Below are 24,619 nucleotides of genomic sequence, written 5' to 3' on the forward strand. Positions count from 1 at the left end.
CAGTTTTCAAGCTTAAATTAATAAAAAAGGTTAGAAATGGCAAGAACAAATCTAAGTGTGCCTTCATCAATCTGGTAGGTAAACAATCCAACAGACATGATTTTGTTGGTGATTCCAAAACGATCTTTTTGATATCATCACTTGAACAAAGCGAGAAATTGTTGAACAATTGTCCATCATAAAGTTTGTGAAAAGACTGCAATGGCATATAAAATGCATCCGTATCTTTTATAACTTTTCCAATCTTATTTTTGAAATATTCTGCAAAATCAGTAGAACAATGCTGACAGGATGATGACTTTGATGAATCTAGTGAGGTTGCTCTACAAAGTAATTTGTTTACAATAGTCCATAATTTTTTTGGTTGACCTTTATTATTTTCCACCAACTTTTTCCAGTAGTTATTTTTATTAACATTAAATATAACACTTTTATTAATAAGAGCAGTTTTCCAAGCATCTCTATTAGATAATGTTTTATTAACTTTATACTGTCTCTCCAATTTACGGCAAAGTCTTTTTAATTTTCTACATTCATCATCAAACCATGGCGCTGATGGGACATGTCTCGATTTCACCAAATGCAGTGGAGCCACCTTATCTATGATAGATTTCATTTCCTCAGTAAACATCACCAGCATCAAGCCCGCATCATTGTAATCAAATGGACCACTGATATGAGAACCCAAAACTAATGATGAAAATAATTTTTCATCCATCCGACTCCAAGAACGAACCCATTTTAGGCGAAAAACAGGCTGCTTCAATATCACTGGAAAAACCGATTTGATGAAACTGTGATCTGAGTATATATCACATGGATTAACAATACATTCAACAGCAGGAAAATCATCGGAAGACACTACCAAGTCTAACGTACCACCCAAATTATGAGTTGGCTGATTTATTCTATTTGTAACCTGATATGAGTTAAATACTTCCAATAATCTAACAGCTGCAAAACTATTCAAATTTTCCATGTGAATATTAAAATCACCAGAGAGCAGCAAATAATCCGCAAGGATTGATATTTCATCCAGAACACAGATCAATTCATGAAAAAACAATGCTGATACAGCAGATGATCCTGGTCTGTATAATGCCAACAAAATAATTACAGTATGATTGATGAAAAACTTAATAGCTACTGCTTCAAATGTCTTCAATTGTGGCAGATCAATTCTTTTAAACCTAAAATAATCTCTGAAATATACAATAACTCCACCATGCAGGGGATCTGAAGGTCGCAAAAAATCAACGTATGTAAAACCAGGTGGCATAGCAAGTTTAAGACAAACATTATTAGATGAACCATGCCAAGTTTCATTTAATACAAAAATGTCCAAACTATCATCCAATAGTTCATAGACAAAATTAAACTTTGACATTGATCTTATGTTAAGCAAACCAAAACACAGAGTTTTTATTTTCCTTTTTTGAGAAACCTCACAATCTTCCAGCGACCCACCGGACCCCTGACGCGGTATAAAAAATCTTCCCCATCATCAGCCTCTCTACTTTTAGCCTCATCAATCAGTTTACGATAATCAGTTCGTTGTTCACGGGTCATATCATGACTTATTCTAATACTTTTCAATTTATCGTCAAGCAATTTAATTTTAAACAGTTTATTCATCACAAGTACCTTTGATGACGTGTTGTTAAATTTAACAATTATCGGGCGTGGAGAGGTAATTTGCTCGTCTTTTTTGCCCTGTCTAAAAACTTTAACAACGTCGCTGCTTTTAATTGACTCCTCAGTCAGCGATTGAAAGATTTTCATCACAATTTCTTTATCTTTCGCACTATTTTCACTTTCAGCAAGATTAAAAATGATGATATTGTTTTCACGTTCTTTATTTTCATTTACAACATTAAGTGTTTTTTGTATCGATCTAACTTCACTACATACAGCATCACAATTTTTTTTAACAACCTCAGACCACTTAGCATTAATTTCACTTTTCAATGAATCAACACTAGCAACCTTATCCAATTTTCCTTTACTATTATCGACTGCGATCCTCAACTGCTCTATGTCATTCTTTAAAATGTCCCCAGATTCAGAAATCTTCTTCAATTCCATATCTAATGCCACATGTTTATCATTTATCAACTTGGAAATCCCTTTAACATCATCGACATAGCCCAGGCAGTTGTCACAATACCACCTTAAGTTTTTCATTTTTTTATATAATGACAGCGAGTCCTTGGTGAAACCAGCACATTTCGGATGTACGAAACTTTGGCAGCATGGGCAGCAAATTCCATCCTCAACAACATTATCACATTTACAACAATTTTCGTTCGTCATAACTGCAGAAAAACCAAAAATAAACAACGTTCTGTGATATAATAATAACAATATAAGTTGTACTGTAGTAGGTTAGTGAAATGCGAATGTTAATGTTGTACGATAAATGTCTGCAAACAAAGCTCAAACAACAAATTCAACAGATTAAATTACTGAGGGAGTGTTAACAGAAAATTAACAAAAAAAAAATATCTAACTCAACTATTAAACTAAATATTATTATTAAATTCAATTAAAAATACTAAATTATATTATTTCGAAAAAATAAAAAAACGAAAATACTCTCCTCAATTTACTCTATTATAATAATCCAAATTCAACTGTATATCAGTAAAAAATACACAATATTTATTCAAAAACACGGAGAAAATTTAGACACAACCGCAACATTCAACACAATCATGATGTATTGATTGTGTTGAATTTCATTTACACACTGGAAAGTAAAAGACATGCCTAACATCAACCAACTTATATAAATGGACGTGCAAGCATACGAATCAGGGAATAAAATGACGTTGAAAATATAATTGGTGATTATTCATCAGGCACGAGTTGTGCTTCATGGCTCCGAGAAAGTTATCTCTGGTAGTCTTCGTTGTCCTGCTTGCTTCCTACCTTCCAACGGCAGCAATTGAAAGTATGTTCAAAATTTTTTTTTCAGGCTTTTTAAAACGAAAGTGGGAATATAATTTAAAGATTCAGACAATATAATTTAACAATTCAAAAAACTTATGACGATTTCAAGTGTAAAGGAAATTGACAAATCCGATAAAAATTTGCTAGTTTCAAACAAACAATTCTGTTTAGATATGTAGAAACACAAACACACACACAAACATAAACACACACGCACACACAAAAACGTACACACTTTTTTGAGTTGAATCTGACGTAACTTATCTATAAGTTGAACTTATTATCAAATAAACTTAATTATTTTATGTTCTCATATAGGAGTGAATAAAACGATTCTGAAGCTCTGGAATTATAAAGGGTGCTATACCAGTGGATTTAATTCCCATATACGGCAATTTTTAATGTTAGTACAAACCCAACGTTACATGAATGTTTAGGAAAATGTACTCTTTACCAATACTACGGCATAATGGTTAGCTAATGATTACACATTTGGTAACTTTAAACAACTATTTGACAATTTTATTTTACTTCACTTCATTTCAAATTCTATTCCGGTAATAATTTTTAATATTCAGAATGCAACAAGATGCAAATGTCTAGAGAGTTTAATGAACATTGTCGATGGGACGAATTGTTATCAACTTTGTTCTGATGGCTTTCCGTGTGGAGGGGTCCAATTCATTTCTGTATTTGAAAGTAACAAGTTCATTTTGCTTTATGTTATTGAAATATTGATAAACTGCACAACCTTTAGTTAACACAAAATCAAATCACTTTTTCATTTTTTTTTCATTTGTTCACTTGCAAAATTACAGAGAACACCGTCATTCCGGTCGGATGTTTTACAGGTATAAACGTTCAACCGAGAACGGTGATGTCATCGACTCCTTCTGATTGCGTACAAACATGCTTCGAACATATGTATAAGTATAGCACTTTCAATGTTAGTAATCAAGTTTGTTATTTTATTCCAGTTTTAAATGCTTGAAAAACTCTGTAGAGTGTTTATGAAATACTTTCCCTTTACCTACAGCCCATTAAAAAGGCTTTTAACCTCAATGGCGTGTTATCCGATTTAATTTTGTTTTGCTTTGTTTACAACTTGTTTTTGTAACGTTTTGTACACATCCAATGTCTTAAACTCATTCAATGATCCAATGAAGAAATAAACAGACCACCCACACAGACACACACGCACACAACACAAACACACCACACACACGCATATAGGCGTGTATATATGTATATAACTGTATGTGAGTATATGTTCAGTTCATATATGTAGATAGGTATATATCGGTATCTTGCGGTATCTATATCTTGTATCTTATATCGGTGAATTAAATGAATAATTCCTTTATAAGTACTCATTTGTATGTCTTCACACACGTGTTTCTATAGTTATACAGATGTAATTTTATTTATTTGCTGTTAACTTAATGTAGCTTATTTTTATATAGTTTGTTAATTAATTATTATTATTGTTTTTGACATTACTAATTCTCTTTCATTTTGAAGGTTACCTATAAGTTGTTTCAAGTTCGCGCTTCATTTTTTTCTGTTTATGTTATGTTATGTATATATATATATATATATATATATATATATTTATATATATATATATAAATATATATATACATATATCTATCTATATATTTATAATAAATATATATTATATTTATATATATATTACTATCGTTCTGCCGAAACCTAAAATTAACTTTTGACCTAATTGAAAGAAGATTAAATGGTTTTCAATGAAAATTTGAATTAATTTTTAGAGTTCTATCTGCATATGTGGAAATGACTTCAAAACGAAGAGTCAGAAAAAACTTGCTGATTGTGATGGTGATAAAAGAATTTTTAAACTCTTTGACGGTTAATAAAAGCAGTTGTTGTCGATTGTTTTAGAAATTTTTAAGTAAAATTGAACATAAATAGTTTTTGTAAAATAAGGAAACTCATTTTGATCACAATGGAAATGTTTCAAGTCCAACATCTAGTCCGAGCAAATGTTGAGAATTCAATCTATTTCAAATATATTATAAATCATTAAAAATAAAATATCCGTTTAATTAATTTTTTTTTCATATTTACTTTAATAAAAGTTTCTTTTATTTTCACATGAACAGTTTCTCTGAAAACAGATAAGCACACCAACTAAACAAGGTAATAATTCAATAAACCATTAGTTTTTCATTGAAAAATGAAATGGGAAAAAAATTTTTTTTTTTTTATTTTTTTATTAATCACGAGCAAATGACTTTCAGAAAATTAGAATGTTTAGTCAAATGATTGAATTCAGAAAAAATTAAATTTATTGTTACATTTATTCAATTTAATTAATTTGCGATGATTATTTTTATTTCATTCTTTCAATAATTTTAGAACGGCGACCGGTAACACAAACAGGTTTATATTAGATCAAAACTGTATTCATTTTTTACAATCACCCATTCAGTGACGGATCTAAGGTCGGAGATGTGCCACCATACAAGAAAAAAAAATTATCAAAGATTATGTGTACAATCTAGTAAAATAAAGTAAACTTTTCATCAACTAAGAATCTTTAGAATAATCCCCCCACCAAAAATGATTAATCGGAATTAGGAAAATTTGCATAAAAGGGTCCTCAGTTTGTATTATATAAAATATATTCATAAAATATTGTAAAAATATATATATATATATTTATTTATTTATTTATTTATTTATTTAATTAAAGTAAAACCAGAAGCCCACAGGGCTTGTTCGGCAACTTAACTAACAGAAATTATATTGTTCAATTGTCAATTTAACTAATTAATAAAACAAAATTTGTTCATAATGTCCTAAAAAACAAAAAGAAAAAAACACAATATTGTTTCTTAAAACAAAATAGAAAGAAATCTGTAAAAAAAGATTGGTCAAATTGCATCTAATTCTATCAATTTATAGATGTCGGACTTGAGCCTCCAGTAGGATCGCGATTGTTGAATAATGGTCGCTAACTTGTTCCAAGTTTTTATTCCACATATCAAGCAGCTATTGCCGTATATCTTTGTTCTTGTCACCGGCAAATAATATATATATATATATATATATGTGTGTGTGTGTGTGTGTGTGTGTGTGTGTGTGTGTGTGTGTGTGTGTGTGTGTGTGTGTGTGTGTGTGTGTGTGTGTGTGTGTGTGTGTGTTCTTAAATATTTTTTTACTCAATATTTTTCACATCTTTTTTGGACGCCATACTCAAGGTAAATAAATAAAAAAATACATCGCGCACATAGCACGTAATGAGCAAAGAATGTCTTTACACTCCCCGCAACTGCAGTGCTAGCTATCTTAACCATTACACTAAGGCGCTGCACTGATTTACAATGTCGATTATTTTTTTATTTATCTATGATTCAACGGAGCGTCAGACTAGTGAAGGTTATATCATGAAATTTATTTAAAATTTTTCACATTTTTATTGTTTTTAATTTTATGCTTAGAATGTTTAGTGTTTAGTAAATGATTTGTTTAAAGTGAAATTATTTTAATAAGTATAAGTAAAGAAATATTTGTAAAATTGCTAAATTTAGACAAATTTAGTAAGGAAATTGGAAAATAATGCAAAAGCAAAAAATTTCTTGCAGTCAAAATTTAAAGAAAGATTGGATTTCAATCTAATCTCGTTTTTGCTAAACGGATAACCGAATTATACTATTCTTATAAAATTTGAAATATACTCTAGCAAACAATAGCACTATTTTATGGGTTTCAATCTAAATGCCTTTGATTTGAAAACATGAGGAAGCAACATTTTTGATCAATTTGAAGGACATCTTTTTTACTAAAAGTTCGATTTCTAAAAAAGATGTAAATCTACATATTTGGGCAATAAAAATAGTAATTAATTAAGGAAATTATTCTTCAATGTAAATAAATTTTAGTAATATAAAATTAGAAAAGTTCCATCAAATAAGAATTTAGCACGAACAAACTAAGTAAACTTGCATATAACCCATTTAATACTTTCCTACTTACAAAAGTTTTTTTTTCAACATTTTAGTTTTTTTGTAAAAGAAAAGTGTTGAATTTCTCGTTTTAAAATTATGATAACATCGTAAAACATATTGCATATATACATATGTATTTAGTCTGTGATACAAATTGAAAAAAATATACATATATAATTTTTTCTATTCAATAAACTTTTCCTTTCAACAGTAACAGATTTGGAAGACCAAGAGTCAATTTTAGGTTAGTGGATACAAAATGGAACTAATTTTTTTTTTCAAAACGATATCAATTTTTCTTTTGACTTCTGAACATGTGTAGCCAAAAACAAAACATTCTTTTTAATTATTGGGAAGAATGATAGCGTAGTCGTAAAGGGTGCCTGGACCTGTTTAGCTGAGACCTGGTTCAAATGCATAGATATTCCCAACTATCGCATACTATATGTGTGATGTGTGGTTATTTCGCTAGTTCAAGTATGCCGTGTGTGTGCGGCTAAAGAAAATGCAAAAACAGAGTACTCTATAAATATATAGAAATCATTTATTTTCAGGATGTATTGAATGAAAAAATGCATGCATGTCTAGACAACTGCATCAAAACTATTTGAAGCAAATTTATAAATTTGAAATAATTTTTTTTTTGAAAATTTGTAGATTTAGGAAGTTTAAGAGGTTTCTGTTGTTTTCCAATTAGATTTTTAACAATTTCCCTTTTTTAGTTTCACTAAAACCAAATTCATTTTCTTGTTTTTGGTTGCTTTGTCATATTTTTTTCACAAATTAATGTGAAATTTGAAATATCATTCATTATTTTTATAAATTTTATACAGACAGCCAATCATCTATCCGGTCGTGAAGAAGAGATTTTTCGTTCATTCGTTCGTTTGTTCGTTCGTTCATTCGTTCGTTCATTCGTTCGTTCGTTCATTCATTCATTCATTTCTTTCTTCCTTCCTTATTTCATTCATTCATTCATTTATTCATTCATTCATTCTGTTGTTTTTGTTTTTGTTGGATTGTTGTTGTCGTTATTTGGTAGATCGTTAGTACCTTTGTTTGGCTGGTTTGTTGCTTAGTTTTGTTGTTGGTTCATTTGTTGAAGTTTCGGTTAAGGCCTAATAATGTCTTGGCGTTTTTTGATTTGCCGCTATGAGGCTTGTTTATGACGTTTGGAGAACATCCGTTGCTTGGATAGCGTTAAAATTCAGTCCAGCCTTGTTGAAGAACGCTTTGGTTGTACGATTTGTCTCAAGTCGTTGTTTATCTACAAAACTCAAAAATTGTTGTCAATTGATTGAGGCCTTCTGTGATTAGAAAAATAGACAATTTGTTCATTGCTGGTCGCTGTAATGTTGTTTTTGAAATTTGAGGGAATATTAACACACCACACTAATCTGCCAGAAGCCAATGTGAATAAAGGTTTCTCTCTCTCTTTTGCGTTTGCTTCAGAGGTTTCAACGACAAACACACACAGCGTACATGAATACGCGTGCAAATCACGCATCATACACATTGCATATGATAGGCGGGGATCTCTTTGTATTCGAACAAATTTCGGTGTTCTGGTAAATAATCAATTTTAATTTAATGATTCTATTGTAAATATTTTTTTCAATAACGTCAAAGTAAGATAAATAGTAATTTTCACATGCCTAACATCAACCAACTTTTATAAACCGACGTGCAAACAAACGAATCAGTGGATAGATTGATGTTGAAAATATAATAATTGGTGATTATCCATCAGGCAAGAGTTGTGCTTCATGGCTCCGAGAAAGTTATATATATATATATATATATATATATATATATATATATATATATATATATATATATATATATGTATTGGTAATAGACCATAATTTTTACAATAATCTATAAATTCTACCAAATGTTTGGCGTTAACATGTTTGAAAAAACGAACTCGAATGAATCATCATCAGTGCGGTTGATATTTATATAGGGAAATATTGACTTTGTCAAAATGAACTTAGATGGAAATTAGGTGTCAAGTTTCTTTATTGGCTGGTCATCTACTTTGGTCTCCTTTTTACGGAGTTTATTAGAAACGTTAGTTTCTAATAAACTCCGTTATGCATAGCGTTACGGTAATGCATCTCTCCATAGATGGAGAGATGCATTACCATAACGCTAGTCTACCAATGATAATTTTATATAATGGATATTTAATTCAGTATTCTATAAATAATTTACACCAGTTCAAATTAATAACTCTATTGTAAATATTTCTTTCAATTACGTCACAATCAGATAAATAGTAAATATTTTTTTTTAATTTGCTTAGTTACTTTCAGTTCGTTTTTAACTGCGTGATATCCGGTACATTTCATTTATAAACTTGAAAGAAAAGACATTCTTAACATCAACCAACTTTTATGAACAAACAAACCTGGGTGATAATTGATGTTGAAAATGTAATTGGTGGTTATTCATCAGGCACGAGTTGTGCTTCATGGCTTTGAGAAAGTTGTCTCTGGTAGTCTTCGTTGTCCTGCTTGCTTCCTACCATCCAACGGCAGCAATTGAAAGTATGTTCAAAAATTGGTTTCTGTCAAGCTTTTTAAAATGAAAGTGGGAATATAATTTAAAGAGACAGACAATATTATTTAACAATTCAAAATACTAAAAACGATTTAAAGTGTAAGAGATATTGAAATTGGTAGTTTCTAACAAACAATTCTCTTTTGTTTTTATGTTCTCATATAGGAGTGAATGAAACAATTCTAAAGCTCTGGAATTATAAAGGGTGCTATAGGCTCATATTAGAAAACTTTGCTACTATTTTAGAAGATTCTACGTTAATTGAATGGATCACATTAAAAAACTCTGCTATGTATTTAAATGTTTTTACGTTAATTGGTTGTCGGAAAGAGTGTATTATCGACAACTACTATGGCATAGGCATAATGGTTAGTTAATTGTTAAACATGTAGTAACATATGCAAACAACTTTTTGACAACTTTGTTTCTTTTCATTTCAATTCAATTTCTAATCCTAGTAATAATTTTTAATATTCAGATAGAAGAAATGTGCTTTTGTCTAAAAAGTTTTGAGGACAAAGTCGTTGAGACGAAATGTGATAAACTTTGTTCTGATGGCTTTCCGTGTGGAGGGAATAAATTCATTTCTTTATATGAAAGTAACAACTTCATATTGCTTCGTGTTAATGAAAAATTGATAAAAATTCTCATTATGTATAACTTTTAGTTAATACAAAATCAAATCACTTTTTCATTTTTTTTTTCATTTGTTCACTTGCAAAATTAGAGAACACCGTCATTCCGGTCGGATGTTTTTCGGGTATAAACGTTCAACCGAGAACGGTGATGTCATCGATTCCTTCTGATTGCGTAGAAACATGCTTCGAACATATGTATAAGTATAGCACTTTCAATGTTAGTAATCAAGTTTGTTATTTTATTCCAGTTTTAAATGCTTGAAAAACTCTGTAGAGTGTTTATGAAATACTTTCCCTTTACCTACAGCCCATTAAAAAGGCTTTTAACCTCAATGGCGTGTTATCCGATTTAATTTTGTTTTGCTTTGTTTACAACTTGTTTTTGTAACGTTTTGTACACATCCAATGTCTTAAACTCATTCAATGGTCCTATGAAGAAATAAACACACACACACCACTCACACACCAATATAGGTATATATAGAGATATACATATATATATATATATATATATATATATATATATATATATATATATATATAGTTACTTGATCTATTTTAAAAATTTTCTCGAGGTACCAGCAACCAACGTAAACGATTCATGCCACAGCAGCACATGTTACAATTACATCATCGCACTGCCCGAAACCTAAAATTAATTTTTGTCAAAATTTCGAGCAAATTAAATAATTTTCATTGAAATTTTTGATTATTTTTTAGAGTTCTGTCTGCATATGTGGAAATGATTTCACAACGGAGAATCAGATGAAACTTGCTGATTGTGATGATGATAAAAGAATTTTTAAACTCTTTGACGGTTAATAAAAGCAGTTGTCGATTGGTTTAGGAAGTTTTAAGTAAAATTGAACATAAATAGTTTTTGTGAAATAAGGAAACTCATTTTGATCACAACGAAAATGTTTCAAGTCCAACATCTAGTCCGAGCAAATGTCGAGAATTCAATCTATTTCAAATATATTTTAAATCATTAACATTGAATATTCCATTTAATAAAAGTTTCTTTTATTTTCACATGAACAGTTTCTCTGGAAACAGAAAAGCACAACATCTCAACAATATACCAATACTGCCTGAATAATGTAGTTGAGAGCAAAAAGAGTTATTGTACATCCACAGTTTGTTTGCCAGGCTGGAGCGGAAAGCTTTGCAATCAGAAAGGTGCAGAATTCTATAAAACAATAAGATTTATTTAAACACCTCCCTTCTTATAAACATCAGCGAGTTATTTAGTGAGTACTTTATATAGTATCTATAATTTTTGCTCAATGAGCCTTGAGCCTGTGTGCTATTAAACAGCTCAGTCGAGAGAAGTGCCATGTCTCACTTTGTTACCTGGTTCAAATACTGTCAGTGCAAAACTCAATGACTATACAAAATGCCTTGCCTGTGGTGTGTGTTGAGATGGTGTGTATATACATCGTGTAGTGTGGATGTTACAACTTTCGTGGAACAAAATTAAAAATTTCAGTACGCTTAAATGTATTAGCTAAAGAAATTGTTCACAATTCATTTATTAAAATACACAATAGTAACGAAAGCAATTTTAAACTCTATTCACAGTTGGAGGATTTAATAATAATAATAAAAAAAGAAAATATTGTTAATATTAAAACAAAAAAAAATGATAATAAAAATAATAATATAATTTATATAGCGCAAATTCAAGCAACTGAGGCACCCTCGGAACAATGAAATTTTGTTTCGAGGTAAAATGTTGCAAATATGGGAGAGTTGAAAAAATAACCCAGATTTTAGTAAACAAAATTTTTCCCACAATTTTAGTTTTTAAGAAATTTAGTTGTAGCAAATACAAATTTTTTTCAACATTTAAAGAAATTTGAATTTTCATGATATTTTTGTTGCATTGCTAGGAATGACACTACCTGAATTAAATGAAATTACAACGAGCTCCTCAAGAACACCGAATGTGACTGACCGAATCTCTAACGTTCCAATAATATCGAATGTGACTGACCGAATCTCTAACGTTCCAATAATATCGAATGTGACTGACCGAATCTCTAACGTTCCAATAATATCGAATGTGACTGACGGAACAGACGTGGAAACACCAGCAAGTGATCCCATCACTTCATGTGAAGAAAATAATGGAGGATGTGGTGAGGACGTCTGTGTTGAGGTTCAAGGTGATGTATTTGATGTTCAAGTCAAGTGCAATCCGCCAGATGAAGAAATATTCACAGTACCCGAAGTTTATGAGAATTCAAGCCTCGGTTAGTAAAATTTCTAAAAATTAGTTAAATAGAACATTTTGATTTTTTTTCTTGTCTGTTTTTACAAGATAAACCTAAGAGCGACTGGAATTACAAGGGTTGTTTCAACAAAGTGCAGTCTTCTAAGGAGCTGATGATTATTTCAGTAAAATCGTGTTTTGAATATTGTAAAGAAACATCATTCTACGCAATGAATGTGAGTGGATAGTTTACGCTTTTTGAATCTGATTTTTAAGTTGATTTAATTAATTTTTTTTCCACTGAAGATTAAAAGATTTTTTGAATTTAAAAAATTCAGGATGGTCGGTTATGCACATGTACCAACAGTGTTGAGAATGAAGCTGGTGCCGACAAATGCAATAAGAAATGTTCAGATGGGCTGTCGTGTGGGGGGTCTTCTTTCCATTCTGTATATGCCAGTAACGTGCCTCAGATCATTTTGAGTTTTTAGTTCAAATTGGCTAGTTTAGATTGACAGTAGAATTGCTATGTTTCAATTGCGCGATGCTATTCATCCGCAACTTATGAACAAACACATGTCACGCGTGTGTGATGCGGTGCATACAACATGTGTGTTGTGCGTCCTGTGGTGTGTGGTTCGTCATGCGGTATGAATGGTACAGCTTTTGTTTTGAAGACATTTTTAAGAATATAAAATGCTATAAAATCAGCTATAAAATTTGTCAAAGCTGACTTTTGGTAAGCAAAAAAATTATTAAATATGTCGTATAATGATGTACGTATGATTAGATTTCAACGTACTGATTTATACAAAACTATACAACCCTCACATTTCTCATTACAAAATAACAGAAAAATCAAATCAATCAATTGCGATTGGCTGTTTCAAATACCTGGAACTTGAGCACAAACATGATCAATTATTAAGTAAAGCTTTTTGTTTGGACAAATGCAAGGAGCTTGGGTTTCCGTACAGCGGGACCAGAGTGAGTTTTGACTTTTTGAGGAACAGTTTTTTGAGAGTTATGAAATGATAAAATAAATTGATTTTATTTCTTTATTTTTATTTCAAACAGTATAGATAATGAAATCTAAATAATGCTTTTTTTTCTAATATTTTTTTCTTAGGATGAAACATGCCAATGCGGAAGAAAAATAGAATTCAAAGACCAGTTGAACAAGGAACAATGCGAAGAACCTTCTGTGTTCGCTCTCCTTTCTGACGGTTCGTACTTGAATTTTTTCCTTCTTTCTTCCAATGAGTTTTTAAGAAACATCAAAATCAAGCACATTAGCCAAGGGACAGGCTGGGATCTCCTTGCATTTGTTCCTAGTCTATGCAAGTTTAGTGCCAAGCACATACAACATTACGCCATCATGCCGCCTTAACACGTAGTTATACATTTGTAAATTTTATAACCATTCAGTTTCGCCGGATTTGGATGCTCAAGGAAAACCGACAAAATACAACTACTGCATGAATGATAAGATAGAAAGTAAGCAAGCTTACTGTAAAACTGGTCATTGCAAAATAGGCTGGACTGGAGCACTCTGTGATAAGAGAAGTTTGAAAATTTGTTTCGAAAACTTTTTTGTCATTTTCGATACAATTTTTTAACTTGCCCAATCTTTCAACTTGAAAGAAACAAATACCCAAAACTCGTGGTAGGTTTTTTTGAATATTCCATCAAAAATTTTTTGTCTTGATAAATAAAAAACAGTTTAATGGTATTGTACTTTAAGTTAATAGCATGAAAAATTGTTTAATAAATATTGTTGGTTTTGAAATAAACTAACGACATTTAGATTGCGGTGTTAATAACGGTGACTGTGGCAAGGAAATGATGTGTGTCCAAGAAATAGTAAACAATATCATGTTTGAAAAATGCCTGTGCGGAAAAGGTTTTGTAACAACCATTGAATCTCAATGTAAAAGTAAGTCAATTAAAGTTCATGCGTATTTAGTGTCTTTTTTTCTAATGTACATGTAGGCAAACAGGTTTGCTTCAACAGGCACTCCCATGTTTTAAAGCGTAAATATACAAGCTGTTGGAAATTTTGTTTAGTGGCTTCGTACATTTTTATGAACGCGCGCGATTTTGGCTCATTCATAATGCTGTTTGGCATCAAATCTCGTTAATCATGAACATTAATGAGGAAGGTAGCAGCTTTTTATACATCAGTTATGACATTTTCAAGAAATAAATTTTTAACAAAGAGGTTTCTTGATAACAAATTAAGTAAATTTTTTCGTTGAAAATGAAACTCGAAGAGCAGGAAATAATGAGAGAAGATGAGACAGACGCGGGTAACTATCCTCCCGGTATTGTCATAACGATAATCATTGTCTGTCCACTTTTGATCTCAATGGGCATTGGACTCATCACGTACCTCTTATGCAAAAGTCAGTGCGGTTAAAAATAAAAAAGTCATTACTTTTTCTTAGAAAAAATAAAAAAATGAAATGGAAAAAATGTTTTTTTCCTACTTTTTTAATTAATCACGAGCAAATGATATTCAAAAAAATAAAATGTTCAGTCATTTAATTAAATTCAATAGAATAGATTTTATTGCATAATTTATTTAGTTTAATTAATTTGCGTTGATTATTTTGAAAACAATATTTTTATCTTTGAATAATTTTAGAGAAAAAACTGGCTTCACCAACAGGTTTTTATTAGATAGAAACATTTTTTCTTTTTTTTAAAGCATTCATGCAGTAGCGGATCTAAGGTGGGAGATGTGGCTGGCACCCTGCCACTGTACCATGGGAAAATTATTGAAGATTATGTGTATAATCTAGTATAATAAAGTAAAGGTTTCATCAACTAAGAGTCTTGAGAAACATCTCCCACCAAAAATGATTAAACGGGATTACGAGAATTTTCATAAAAGAGTCTTCAGTTTTTATTATTTAAATTTTTTTTCTATCATTGTACGTACTGGGCACGAAAAATCTTTACATTTTCTGCAACTGCAGTGCTAGCTATCTTAACCATTACACTAAGGCGCTGCACTGATTTACAATGTCGATTATTTTTTATTTGTCTATGATTCAACAGCGCTTCAGACTGGACAAGGTTATATCATGAAATTTGTTCAAAATTTTTTATTTATATCTTTTAATTTTATGCTTTCGAATCTTTAATGTTGATGAAGTCATTTTTAGTCATTTTGAAAATCATCTTTTTTTCAAAAAGTTCAATTTATCAAAAAAAAATATAAACCAACGTATTTAGATAATAGAAATAGTAAAATATTCTATCTTACTCGTTTTAAAGTTGTGATAACATCGTAAAAACATGCGTATGCATTTATTCTGTAACAAAAATTAAAATAATACATAAATGTAACTGTTTCCATTCAAGAGCAAGAGTCAATTTCAGGTTAGTGGTTACAAAATGGAAATTATTTTCCTTTACAAGTTTACCAATTTTTCTCATGGCTACCAAACACATGAAGCCAAAAACAAAACAGATTTGTTTAGTTGAGACCTGGTTCAAATGCATAGATATCCCCAACTGTCATATACATATTGTATGTGTGATATGTGGTTATTACGCTAGTTCAAGTATGCCGTGTGTGTGCGTGTGTGGTGTGTGTGTTTGTGTGCGTGTTCAATTAATAAAGAAGGTAAAAAATTAACAAAGTCAATGCCTGAATGTTGGTGTGTGTTGCTCTGAAGAAAAAAAAACTAATTCAATTCAATGATGAGTTTATTCAACAAAAATGCAAAGTGACCCGAAGACATGACTTTATGGGACACCATAAAGTTTGCACCAAAAATTATAATTAGAAATTAAATGTTTTCATTTCACAATGAAATAATGATAGTTCTATAAATAAGAAAAAAATAGGAATAACTGAAATATTTAAATATTAAACCATCTTAAAATTGAATAAATATGAAGTATATAAAGGGAAACAATCGAATCAACAGAGGACATGGTTGAAATAATTTGACTGAATGAGAAGTAGATAGATTTTATAAAAAGAGCAAGAGAAGAAAAATTTTTAGTAGTTATTGGTAATGAATTCCAAAGACGCATATGAGACAGAGTTGGGAATATTTGTTCTAGGTTTCAAAAAGTAAAATTTAGAATTAAAACGTAAACAATTTTGCCTAGTATTTTTAAATAAATTAATCTGATTTTTAAAAGATTGACAATAATTTAATTTAAAAAGTTTAAAAAAGATAGTAATAGATAAATAATATGTAGCTGGTTTATGGTAAAAATATTTGTTGTTTGATAGTATGAACTTACATGGTCAAATCTCTTTTATTTAAACGGATTGCGAAGAAAAAATTTTGAGCTAGAGTTAAAATATGAAAGTTAGATTTAGACGTACAGCCCCAAATAGAAACACAATAAGTCAAATAAGGAAGAATAATAGAGATATATAAAGTTGTTAAGATAAATCTAGGAAATCTAAACCTCAAACGATAAATAACACCCAAGTTTTTAGAAAGTTTACAAGAGATTTGTTTGATATGATTCAACCAAGATAAGTTAGAGGATAAAATAACTCCCAAAAATTAAAATGACTCAACCCTTTCAATAGAAACATTATTTAAATATATAGCTGGATAAACAATATCTTTTCTAATTTTAGAACTAAATAAGAACATGTTTTACTTGAATTAATGCGTAGATTATTTGAAACAACCCAATCGTAAATAAAATTTAATTCGTTATTAATTACAGAAACAAGTACATTAAAATCCGAATGAGAATAAAGAAGAGTAGTGTCATCGGTAAGTAAGACTTAATATTATATTAAAGGTTGTTAACAACAAAGAATCTATTTTTTTCAGTATGTATTAAATGAAAGAAATGCGTGCACTTCTAGAAAACTGCAACAAACTTAACTGAACAAATTTAAAATTTAGAAAATGTCCAATCGAATGAGTTATTTAAATTGTATTTTTCGTGAATTTGTTAAGTTTAGCTTCTGAGTTTAACGCTGTTTTCCAAATATATTTTTTAACTATTTCATTTTTTCAGTTACACTAAAACCTAATTTATTTTCTAGTTTTCAGTTGCTTTTTCATATTTTATTCTCAAATTAATGTAAACATTGAATTATCACCCATTATTTTTCTAAATTGTATACAGGCAGCAAATCAACTATCGGCTCGTGAATTTTCTAACAAGACTAGCGCCATTTCACTTTCTCCATTAACTTTTCAGAAATTTTAATTTTATGTTTGGTGTTAATGAATGAATTTTCTTACATGCTCGGAAACATCACAAAACTTAACGGAATTAACTTGAAAAAAACAACGATACAGCTGCAATTTTTGATTTCTCATATTTTTGTACAAAATTATTGTTTCAATATTTATAAAAAGAGTAAAATTATATTTTTTCTTGATTGTTTTTTTTACTGAATATCATATACATATAACCTTATAGTTTTAAGTGAAACACTTAAACTTATCTACATCGAAAGAATAAATGAATAACAAATTTCAAGCCCAAGTAATTTCAAAACATTCACTGCTCTCATTTGTAATTAAACTAAATGCCCGTTTTTTCCTAATTGTTCTCTTCAATTGACAATCAATGTGTTTCTTTTTTGGTATTACGTGATATGAGCGCTGCATTTGATTGTGTCGATCATACTCGTCTCATCTATTATTTCTCCACAAATTTTTTCTCTGTGATTCAGTCTTATCATCGTTCTCTTCGTATCTTTTGGGCCGCACTTAGCAGGTTTCTTATAACATCACTCTTTCTGACGTAATCAAGAAAGTCAGTTAGTGTTTTAGTGTTCCCCAAGGATCTGTGTTGGGACCTCTGTTATTTCTTATGTACACTGCTGATGTTTTTGATATCATTCAAAAATGTGGGTTCAGCTTTCACGCCTTTGTTGATGATATTCAGTTATTGGTATCTTGTCCTGAAGATTCAATTAATGCTTTTCTGAATAAACTGATTGATTGTCTTATCGAATTTAGCTCTTGGAAGAGTATGAATCAGTTATAATCAAATCAATCTAAGACACAAATATTACCGGGTGGTTCATGACAGCAGCTGTCAAAAGTCAAAATTTGATCAATCTGTATTGGCCATACATCCTTGATTTTTCCACATCTGTCCGTAGTCTTGGAGTTGTTACTGACTCAAACCTGAAGATGGATTTACATATTAATAATAAAATGAGGGTCTGCTCCTACCAATTGCTATTTTTACGCAATGTTGAAAATCACATAACACGTCTGTTCATCAAAGTTTGGGTTTCTCTTTCGTTTTTTCCAGACTTGACTATTGCAATAGTTTTTTTATGGTGTCACCAAAAGGTCTTTTTGAAAGCTTCCGTCAATACAGAATCGTGCGGCCAAGCTGGTTCGATCATGTTAGGCCTATTTTGAATAGGTTGCACTGGTTGAGAAACGTGTTCTTCAAGATAGCACTTTTGATGTTTAAATGTGTCAATAATGCAGCATCTCCCTATCTCATTTATAGATTGGAATCATACAAATTTCATTTTTTAAAATATTCCTCGCTATCAACCGAGTGCAATTTATTTTTTATCCTGACTGCAATGTAAGCGACGGGTTCTCGCAACTTTGCGGTTTTTGAACGGGTTGTTTGGAATGGTTTACCTCCTTACATACGAGACCCTAACCTACCATATTTACAATTTTGAAGTCAGCTTAAAACTTATATATTTGCTCAATGACGTCCGTTTAAGCAATAGTTGTCCATCTCAGTTCGTCTTTAGAAAGATGAAAGTTCTTCATGTGACTTAAAATGCGCTGTAAAGATTCTTAACACTTGGTCTTACAATGTCAGCCCATAATGATGGACTAATGTTGATCGATTGATTGGGTCTTACAATGTCAGCCCATAATGATGGACTAATGTTGATCGATTGATTGGGTCCAGTGACGAGAAGGACAGATTGGACAAACTTACAGTCACAGTTGCTGGATACAACTTCATCTGAGAATTTTGCGAGATGTTTTTTCGTTGTATCGGGGTGATTATTTGTGGGTGACGAATTGTTTATATGATTGTTAAGCTCACTTTATATATTTTGAGGATCTGCTGTTTTGCCGAATAGTAAACCGTTTAATAACCGTGAATGATTTCTGCAGCGCTTGGTCAATGTTGCATTTTAATTCGTATAGATTAAATGAATCCCAGATAGGTTCGAGCTAACAGGTTGGCAGGTCTGATGTCGAATTCGATTTAGAGAAATGATCAAGGATACGTATTATCTCCCCGAACATTTCTTTTTGTTAGCTTATTTGCCGGAACGTGTTTTTTCCAAGAACGATTCGAGGTGATTTTCAATAATTTTGAGAAGAAATTTCCAGAGTTTTGCGAATAATTATTTGTTAGAAAGTATAAAATCTCATTCACAATAATATTTTAATTTTTATTATATATATATATATATACATATATATATATATATATATACATATACATATATATATATATATATATATATATATATATATATATATATATATATATATATTGGTAATAGACCATAATTTTTACAATATTCTATAAATTCTACCGAATGTTTGGCGTTAAAATGTTTGTAGTTCGTTTTTTCGATTTTTCTCACTTAAGTTTTTTGGTGAACGTTTAGTTTATTAAAATTCAAAGTATTTTCCTATATAAACATCACCGCACTGATGATGATTCATTCGGAATCGAAATATGGCCTTATTTGCAGCATGAATTAGGAAAATAATTTTGAATTTTAATAAACTAAACGTTTACCAAAAAACTTTAGTTAGGAAAATCGAAAAAACGAATTACAAACATATTAACGCCAAACATTCAGTAGAATTTATAGAATATTGTAAAAAATATAAATATATTATTATTATTATTATTTTATTATTAATTAAACATTTATAAGCGCTAATTAAAATCAAAAAGTTTTCAAAAGTGCTATCTATAATAAAACAAAGTCAAAAAAGAAAAAAGTACTGTCAATGGCGGTAGTAACAAACAAATAATTATTCACTTAAATAACAAAATCAAAGCGAAAATAAGTAAGTTTTAAGTTTCTTTTTTAAAATCTTCAAGTTTCAAATCTTTAGTTCTAAAAGATCTCTTGATGCTATCTGCAGATTGACATCAGGTACAACCAGCAAAATGCCATCATCTGATCTAAGGTTCATACCACTCATCATTATAGACTTTTCTTTTATTTTATCTATCAAATAACTTGGTAACAAGCCATGCACAGTTTTATACATTAAAATACATATTTTATATTTAATTCTTTTCTTCATAGTAAGCCAATGAAGGCCCTTAAAAATTGGCGTAACATGGTTAAATTCGAGACCTCCAACAATCAATTTGGCTGCTCTATTCTGAATAGATTAAATTGCAGAAATAGACCTATCTGGCAAACCGTAAAACAGGCCATTGCTATAGTCCAATCGTGAATGAACCAATGCATGCACCAAGGTATGAATAGCAGATTTATCTAATGACTTACGGAGTTTATAGAGTTCTCGAATCTGTCCGGAGCAAGAATTTGTTATCATCTTTATATGATCATGCATCGATTATCTAGAATCAAGAATGAAACCCAGATTAGTTGCTTTGTCACTAAATTCTATTTTAACATCTCCTATTTTCACTGAGTCGATATCAAGTTTCATCAGCTGCTGCCATGTACCTATTGGAACAAATTTTGACTTCTGCTGATTTAATCTAAGACCATTGTTTGACATCCAATTTTCAATGTTATTCAGGCAGGTTACAAGTTTGTTGATTTCAGATTGCAGTAATTCTGGCTTTTTACTAACTATAATCTGAATGTCATCAGCATAGGCATGATATTTAAAACCGAAATTACCAATTACTTTAAAAACTTCAGCGGTATACATGATAAAAAGAAAAGGCTCAAGCACTGAACCTTGTGTGTATATATATATATTACACCAGTTCAACTTAATAACTCTATTGTAAATATTTCTTTCAATTACGTCACAATCAGATAAATAGTAAATATTTTTTTTTAATTTGCTTAGTTACTTTCAGTTCGTTTTTAACTGCGTGATATCCTGTACATTTCATTTAAACACTGGAAGGGAAAATACATTCTTAACATCAACCAACTTTTATAAACAAACAAATCTGGCGGATAATTATTGTTGAAAATATAATTGGTGGTTATTCATCAAGCAAGAGTTGTGCTTCATGGCTCCGATAAAGTTATCTCTGGTAGTCTTCGTTGTCCTACTTGCTTCCTGCCATCCAACGGCCGCAATTGAAAGTATGTTCAAAAATTGGTTTCTGTCAAGCTTTTTAAAATGAAAATGGGAATATAATTTAAAGAGACAGACAATATTATTTAATAATTCAAAAAACTAAAAATGATTTCAAGTGTACAGGATATTGACAAATCCGATAAAAATTTGCTAGTTTATAACAAACAATTCTGTTAAGATATTTAGAAACACACACACACTCACACACATACACACAATATAGGCACGCACACACAAAAACGTACACACTCTTTTGAGTTGAATCTGACGTAACTTAACATCTATAAGTTGAACTTATTATCAATTATTATTCATAATTAATTTATGTTTTCACATAGGAGTGAATGATACGATCCTTACGCTCTGGAATCATAAAGGGTGCTATCAGGGTGTTTTTATAGGCACAGCTGTTGTATCGGTACTTGAATGTTTCATAAAGTGTTCTGGTTTGCAATACTATGGTATAAAGGTTAGCTAATAACTTGTAGTAACATAAGGAAACTACTTTTTGACAATTTTGTTTTCACTTCATTTCATTATAAATCAATTTTTATTCCTGGTAATAATTTTTAATATTCAGAGTGCTAGCATATGCAGATGTCAAATGAGTCAAAAGAATAATAAAGGTCAAAAGATATTTGGGGTCAAAGTCGAAGAGACAAAGTGTGATAAACTTTGTTCTGATGGCTTTCCGTGTGGAGGGAATCAATTCTTTTCTTTTTATGAAAGTAAGAAGTTCATATTGCTTTAAGTTAATGAAAAATTGATGAAAATTTTCATAACTACATAACCATTAGTTAACACAAAATCAAATAATTTTTTCATTGTTTTTTCATTTATTCACGTGCAAAATTGAAGAAAACACCATCGTTCCGGTCGGATGTTTTTCGGGTATAAACGTTCAGCCGAGAACGGTGATGTCATCGATTCCTTCTGAATGCGTAGAAACATGCTTCAAACATATGTATAAGTATAGCACTTTCAATGTTAGTTATCAAATTTGTTATTTTATTCCAGTTTCAAATGTTTGAAAAACTTTGTAGTGTTTATGATATAATTTTTTTTACTTATAAGGCTTTGAACATCAAGAGCGTGTAGTAATGTACTGTACAGATAATATGTTATAAAATCTTATTTCATTTATTTTATTACCAAGGGTTTAAATTAAGAATGTTAGCTAGAGAATAAAAGTTACTTATAAGATCATATTATTATAAGCGAAATATAAAACGTAAAAAAAATTTTGATTTAGATATAAGATATTTAAATTAGATTTGGGACTATTACCCCAAGCCGATATACAATACGTAAAGTAAGGCAATACTAAGTAATTATATAACGCTTTTAAAATAAATTCCGAAAATTTAATTTTAATCGATAAATTATTCCTAAATTTTTTGAAATTTTATTAGAGATTCAACGGATGTGATCAAGCCAAGACAGATTACTAGAAATAATAACGCCCAAAAATTTAATGCACTAAACACTATTGATGATAACATTATTCAAAAATAGTTCTGGAAAAACAATATTTGTTCTAATTTTAGGACAAAAAAAATGAAACATGTTTTAACAAGATTAATTCTCAAGTTATTAGAAACTACCCAGTCATAAATAAAGGTTAACTCATAATTAATAATAGAAATCAAAATATTAAGATCAAAATGCGAAAATTGCAGAATAGTGTCATCAGCAAACAATTTAAAATATTGGAAGAATTAACAAAATCATTAATAAATTAATTAAATAACAGTGGTCCAAGATAAAGCCCTGGGGAACACCAGAAATTATTGGAACGTGCTCAGAGACAGAATTATTAATAAATACATATTGATAGCGATCACTTAAATAAGATTAAAACTAATTGTAAGCAATACCTTTTATGCCATAAACGTACAATTTATTTAATAAGATAGTGTGATCTATAGAATCAAAGCAGTGGCGTCACTAGGGGGTGCGGGGGGTGCGGACCGCACCGGGTGACACCCTCACAGGGGGTGACACCAAAATATCACTGTATATGTTTTTATGTCCCTCCATGAAATTATTCTTATCATTAATTCAGCCTAACCCGCCCAGCGCCCAGAAATGTATTATGAATAAAATTTTTTTCGTTCAAATCATTTTTGTATTCGACATTTATACCATTCAAATTCGACGTCCGAATTATTAAGCGTCGCGGCCGAGCACATTTAACTTGTTCGTGTTTATAAATTTTGCTAAGAATGCTGTATGTCTATGGGGTGTCATGAGAGGGGTGACACCATGAGTTACCGCACCGGGTGACACCAACCCTAGTGACGCCACTGAATCAAAGGCTTTACAGAGGTCAAAAAAAACACCAGTTGAAAATTTTTTAGATTCCAGAGACGCAGAAACGTAGTAAACTTAGTAAACTATAGCAAATTCTGTTGATAGTCTGGTTCGAAAGCCATACTGGTTATGACATAAAATGTTATTGGAATTTGAGAAATTAGAGAGTCCTTTAGAAATTATTTTTCCATTGAGTTTAGATAAGCTAGAAGTAATGGAAATGGGTCTATAATTATTAATAGAAAGCCTATCACTAAATTTAAATAAGGGTATTACTTTTAAAATTTTCAAGCATTTAGGAAAGTGACCATCATTAAAAGATAAATTTATTATGAGAAGAAGAAGAAAAATTAAATTAGAAATAGTTTTTTTTAGTAAAAAATTAGAAATAAGGTCTTCCCCAAAAATAAAGGAATTTTTAAGACAGTAAACATCATCAGTAATTTCAAACATGGAGCAATCAAACGAGACAAAACTGTTCTAAACAGTAAGATATTTTTTATAATGATTAACATTTTTATCAGAATGTCGTTTGTAATTATTGAAACACAAATATATATATAGACCCACGTAAAAGATATATATATATATATATATATATATATATATATATATATATATATATATATATATATATATATATATATATATATATATATATATAAAAAAATATATTTTTTACTATATTCTATAAAAAAT

At 30.2% G+C, this 24,619-nt stretch overlaps 3 protein-coding genes across 3 annotated transcripts; 2 read left to right on the forward strand and 1 right to left on the reverse strand.

Moving 5' to 3' along the window:
• Positions 1-1,422: 1,422 nt before the first annotated feature.
• On the reverse strand, positions 1,423-2,313 carry HELRODRAFT_177730 (hypothetical protein; the record flags this gene model as incomplete). The annotated part of the gene is made up of 1 exon (XM_009025887.1): positions 1,423-2,313. One exon carries the CDS (start codon positions 2,311-2,313, stop codon positions 1,423-1,425), a length of 891 nt encoding a protein of 296 aa, XP_009024135.1.
• A 6,388-nt stretch (positions 2,314-8,701) lies between these two features.
• HELRODRAFT_177731 (hypothetical protein) lies at positions 8,702-14,772 on the forward strand (the record flags this gene model as incomplete). The annotated part of the gene is made up of 15 exons (XM_009025888.1): positions 8,702-8,715; positions 9,396-9,487; positions 9,666-9,868; positions 9,979-10,099; positions 10,228-10,355; positions 10,859-10,955; positions 11,180-11,317; positions 12,031-12,393; positions 12,462-12,589; positions 12,660-12,786; positions 13,207-13,340; positions 13,483-13,579; positions 13,782-13,919; positions 14,161-14,289; positions 14,627-14,772. The coding sequence occupies 15 exons, from the start codon at positions 8,702-8,704 to the stop codon at positions 14,770-14,772; spliced, it is 2,055 nt and encodes a 684-aa protein (XP_009024136.1).
• Positions 14,773-21,536: 6,764 nt separating this feature from the next.
• On the forward strand, positions 21,537-23,455 carry HELRODRAFT_177732 (hypothetical protein; the record flags this gene model as incomplete). The annotated part of the gene is made up of 4 exons (XM_009025889.1): positions 21,537-21,612; positions 21,946-22,076; positions 22,188-22,335; positions 23,361-23,455. 4 exons carry the CDS (start codon positions 21,537-21,539, stop codon positions 23,453-23,455), a joined length of 450 nt encoding a protein of 149 aa, XP_009024137.1.
• Between the last annotated feature and the right edge of the window lie 1,164 nt (positions 23,456-24,619).

The sequence above is a fragment of the Helobdella robusta genome (genome assembly GCF_000326865.2).
Source record: "Helobdella robusta unplaced genomic scaffold HELROscaffold_44, whole genome shotgun sequence".
Lineage (NCBI taxonomy): Eukaryota > Metazoa > Annelida > Clitellata > Rhynchobdellida > Glossiphoniidae > Helobdella > Helobdella robusta.